Consider the following 4,324-nt stretch of genomic DNA (forward strand, 5'->3'; position numbering starts at 1 on the left):
AAAATGGTCAAGATGGTAAATATCATGTGTACACCACCACAATGGAAAAAAAAAAAGCCAACCATCAGATGCCCTTTTATCCATCATGGATGCTTATCCCTATATGCATATCCTGTTCATCCTCTAACCTAGGCCGAATCACCCACCCCTTGCAGGCTTCTCAGGCTTCACTGTGACTTTACAAAGCTTGGTCCATCACCGGCAAATTCCCCACAACTTCACCTGTACTTCAGGGTCTACAGACCTCTTCTGCAAGTGGCCAGATAGTGTTTTAGGCTCTGGACAGACTGTCTCTGTCCTGGCTACTCCCCTCTGCCCTTCTAAGGGAAAGCAGCCACAGACAGCGCGTAAAGGAATGGCCTGGGCCCAGGCAGGCTGACCCCTAATCCTCGCACAGCAGCTGGGAAAGTGAGCTGACAGGTGTGACGCCGCTCCGCGGACTGTACAGTGTGGATCACTTGGGACGAGCTGGGGCAGAGGACCCGCTAGCACAGAGCGCTTCGCGACGAGAAAGGATGGGACCTGGCAGTAGGACGGGGCGTAGGCTCCGACAGAAGGTCCGCCAGAGGCCTCCTGACCCACGCCCTGACGCTGGTCTCTCCAATGCTACACAGGGACGGCCCAGACAGCCTTGGTGGAAAGAAACTGAGCCCGCAGCCAGAGCCCCCCAAGGGCGTTCACTATCTGAGACTCGGCTCTAGCTGAGCAGCCAAGGTCCCGCCCTGCGCTCCTCCCCCGAGTTTCCCGCCCCCTTCGTCTCCGCCCCCGGAGCCCCGCCCCTGAAGCCGGCTGGCGTGTATTGCTATTTCAGCCCCGCCCCCTAGGGGCCCGCCCCTTTGTCTCCGCCCCCAGAACCGGCCGGCGTGCTTTGCGCCTGGCCCCGCCCGGCCCACGTGCTCGGCGTACCTGGCTGCGGCGGCGGAGGAGGAGGTGAGCCTGCGGAATGGGGCGGGTGAACAAGCGGACCCCAGCGGGCTCTTTTCGCTGTGTGTTCCAGCCGTGGGCGTAGCCAGGAGATGCGGCGTGGATCGAGGGTCCTTCGCCCAGCCGCCTGCGAGATGCGCGGCACCCCCTCCCACGCCTCCCTGGGGCGCGCGGCCTTGGTGCTAGGGGTCCTAGGGGAGTTAGGACATACGTTTGGACTCTTCCTGTCCTGGCTTTGGTTGCCTCCTTAGTGAAAAGGCACAGTGACGTGACTCTTAAGGAATATGCTGCCTTCTTGTTTGCAGCAGTTTGTTTGCTAATTAAACACTTTAGAGACAGGAAGACAGTAAGCTTCAGCTGAAGTTAAATTGTGAATTTTACTGAAATATTTTAGGATGAAATAATAGTATGGCCCTACTGTGTTTGGAAATAAACTAGCTGGAGGGGATTATGCGTTTGAGTAGAGATGAAACAAAGTTAGCCATGACTTGACAGATTGAAGTTAGTTTATAATATACTATTTTTTCCACTTTCATGCGTGTTTATAATTTATCATCAAAAATAATCTATAGTGAAAAATTTGCTGTGGACACTTGTGTTCAAATACCGGGACTGTATTTGTCTGCTAGAGCTGTAGGGACAAGAACTGGGTGGCAGAAATGTGTTTTCTTGGAATTCTGGAGGCCCGAGGTCCAAGATCAAAGTGTCGGCAGGGCTGGTTTCTCTTCTGAGGCCTCTCCTATTGGCTTGTAGATGGCCACCTTCTAGCTTGCGTCCTCGTAGTCCTTCTGTGTCTGTGTCTTAATGTCCCACTCTGGATTGGATTAGGGACTACCCTAATGACCTCGCTTTAACTTAATTACCTCTTTAAAGATGCTATCTCTAAGTACAGTCACATTCCTCCTCCTGGAAGTTAGGACTTCACCATAGGAATTTGGAGGGACGTAGTTCTGCCCATAGCTCTGCCACGTTACTGGTTGAGGCCTATCTGTGCTTCAGCATTCACCGCTTTAAAATAGGGACATCATAATGATAACGTCACAGAGTTGTGAGGATTCAATTGTTATATAATATGTGTAAAGCTCTCAGAACTGTGTCGGGCATATAGTAAGGACGGAATAAGCTGAGCATGTGTTTCATGTATAAATCAGTGCTCATGTTCCGTATGGCAGTGGAGTGAGAGGTGGGTTGCTTGGGGCCATGCCTAGCTGTGGGGATCAAAGTTGTAATTACAGCCATTCCACGGCTTCCCGAGACTCCCTGGCGGGGCCGTCGTGCATCCCCCTCAGCTTCCTGGGTTGCCCAGTGACCAGCACTGACAGGCCCATGGTTGTCTGTGGGCAGTGAGTGGACTGGCAGAGCTCAGCAGGCTCCCAGCTGAGAGATGCCCTGACCCCTGTCTCACGATGCCCAGAAGTTCACCTTGGCCAAGGGGTGTCTGCTCTTTGCCAGACACTGATTGTTTCATGTGTGTTTATTTACTCAGCACAGACACCCTCCTGGTGGGCCCTTGTCACATGCGCATTTGGTAAGTGGTAACGCAGAGACAGAGCTGGGGCCGGTCCTTGGCTACTGTGTGTATTGCATCGGTTTAAGAGGATGTGGCCCCGGGGTGTTTGGTCTGCAGGCCGACCCCAGCAGTTGTTGGCTTACTTCTCTTTCTCTTGGCCCAGGTTACAGCGGTGGCAGCCCTCATGGCAGGTCCCCTGTGGCGGGCCACAGTGTTTGTGCAGAGACACAGGACAGGCCTATTGGTGGGCTCCTGTGCAGGCCTGTTTGGGGCCCAGATCTCCTACCACCTCTTCCCGGATCCTGTGGTCCAGTGGCTGTACCAGTACTGGCCTCAGGGCCAGCCGGCGCCTCTGTCCCCAGAACTGGAGAGGCTCTTCCAGGAGGTGCAGCAGGACATTGGCATCCCCTCAGGCCACCACTTTGAGGCCTTTACCACCTTCACCTTCCAGCCTGTGAGCGCCGGCTTCCCGAGACTCCCTGGTGGGGCCGTCGTAGGCATCCCCGCCAGCTTCCTGGGTGGCCCAGTGACCAACACTGACCAGCCTGTAGTTGTCCACGGGCAGCGAGTGGACTGGCGGAGCCCAGCAGGCACCCGGCTGAGAGATGCCCTGACCCTGTCTCATGATGCCCAGAAGTTCGCCTTGGCCAAGGAGGTGGTGTACCTGGAGAGTGGGGCAGCCGCCCTGCAGGCCCTGCCAGCCCCAGCCTGCCTGGCGGGCACCTGGGCGCTGGGTGTGGGGGCCAAGCACGCCTTGGGGCTCTACGGAGGCCCCATGAGCTTGCGGGCCGCCTTCAACTTGGTGGCGGCAGTGGCGGGCTTCGTGGCCTATGCCTTCTCCACCGACTCTCTCACTCACGCCCTGGAAGCCTGGATGGACCGCCGCACGGCCTCCCTGTCTGCAGCCTATGCCCGGGGCGGCGTGGAATTCTACGAGAAGGTTCTGTCGGGCAACCTGGCCCTTCGCAGTCTGCTGGGCCAGCGGGGGAAGAAACTCTACACGCCCAGCGGGAATGTCATTCCCAGACACTGGTTCCGCATCAAACACCTACCCTACACGGCCCGCCGGGACTCGGTGCTGCAGATGTGGCGGGCAGCGCTTGGCCCCGGCAGCTCCTGAGGGCCTTGTGGCCCAGATGGTTCCAGCCCAGGCAGGTGCCACTCGCCGTGGACTCAGGCAAGCCCACAGCTCAGTGTCAGCAGACTTGCAGGCTTTGGGGTTTAACAGCCCAGTTCCTACCCCAGCCCACCACCTATGACCTAAGTCACCTCGGACACATCCCTTTATGAATCTGAGCCTTGGTTCCTCTACTGTAAATCGGGGCTGATGTAAACTCCCTGGCAGGCCTGTGGGGTTGTGTGAGGTCATTACAGGAGGGCCTGGGTGCCAGCGCCTAAATAAACAGAAGGCTGTCTTCCTTGCTGTTTGATTACAGGGGGCTAAAAGAGTCAGACTGCATCTCACCACCAGAGTTGTTTGCGCGATGCAGCCACTTTCTTACAGTGAGGAATCACCGCATAGTTTGCCTGGTGGTCAAATCCCAGTCTCCTCCTGTGGTAGAGGTTAAAGGTTCTGAGAGGCCCAGGTGAGAAGCCCGTATGGGCCCAGGAGCTGGGAGACAGGGCTCCCCGTGGGGCTTTAAAAGAGGTGTATCCAGTGCAGATGGCAGCTCAAAGAGGGCTGGGTGCCCAACAGTCTTGCAGGGCCCCAGGAGGGCCCCTGGGCCTGAAGGAGAGAGAAGGTATTGCTGGAACCTGGCGGGACCTCCTGCTAGGAATTCTGCCCGATGGAGAGGAAGGAGCAGGCCTGCAAAGCTGAGGCCCTGCAGTCAGGACAGAGCAGGTGAGTGCTTGCGGAGGAAAGGGAGGGTAGGGACCATGAAGGGAGAT

The 4,324-nt window shown here is 56.8% G+C and overlaps 1 protein-coding gene across 1 annotated transcript; it reads left to right on the top strand.

Moving 5' to 3' along the window:
• Window positions 1-850: 850 nt before the first annotated feature.
• On the top strand, window positions 851-3,852 carry TMEM177 (transmembrane protein 177). Its single transcript, XM_027562465.1, has 2 exons — window positions 851-930; window positions 2,598-3,852. The coding sequence occupies exon 2, from the start codon at window positions 2,619-2,621 to the stop codon at window positions 3,552-3,554; it is 936 nt and encodes a 311-aa protein (XP_027418266.1). The 5' UTR covers window positions 851-930; window positions 2,598-2,618; the 3' UTR covers window positions 3,555-3,852.
• Window positions 3,853-4,324: the final 472 nt, after the last annotated feature.

Source organism: Bos indicus x Bos taurus, chromosome 2 (genome assembly GCF_003369695.1).
Source record: "Bos indicus x Bos taurus breed Angus x Brahman F1 hybrid chromosome 2, Bos_hybrid_MaternalHap_v2.0, whole genome shotgun sequence".
In the NCBI taxonomy this organism is placed as follows: Eukaryota; Metazoa; Chordata; class Mammalia; order Artiodactyla; family Bovidae; genus Bos; species Bos indicus x Bos taurus.

What these genes read in the sequence shown, in the direction of transcription:
- TMEM177 (XM_027562465.1), top strand. Translation starts at nt 2,619, where the DNA reads ATGGCAGGTCCCCTGTGGCGGGCCACAGTGTTTGTGCAGAGACACAGG.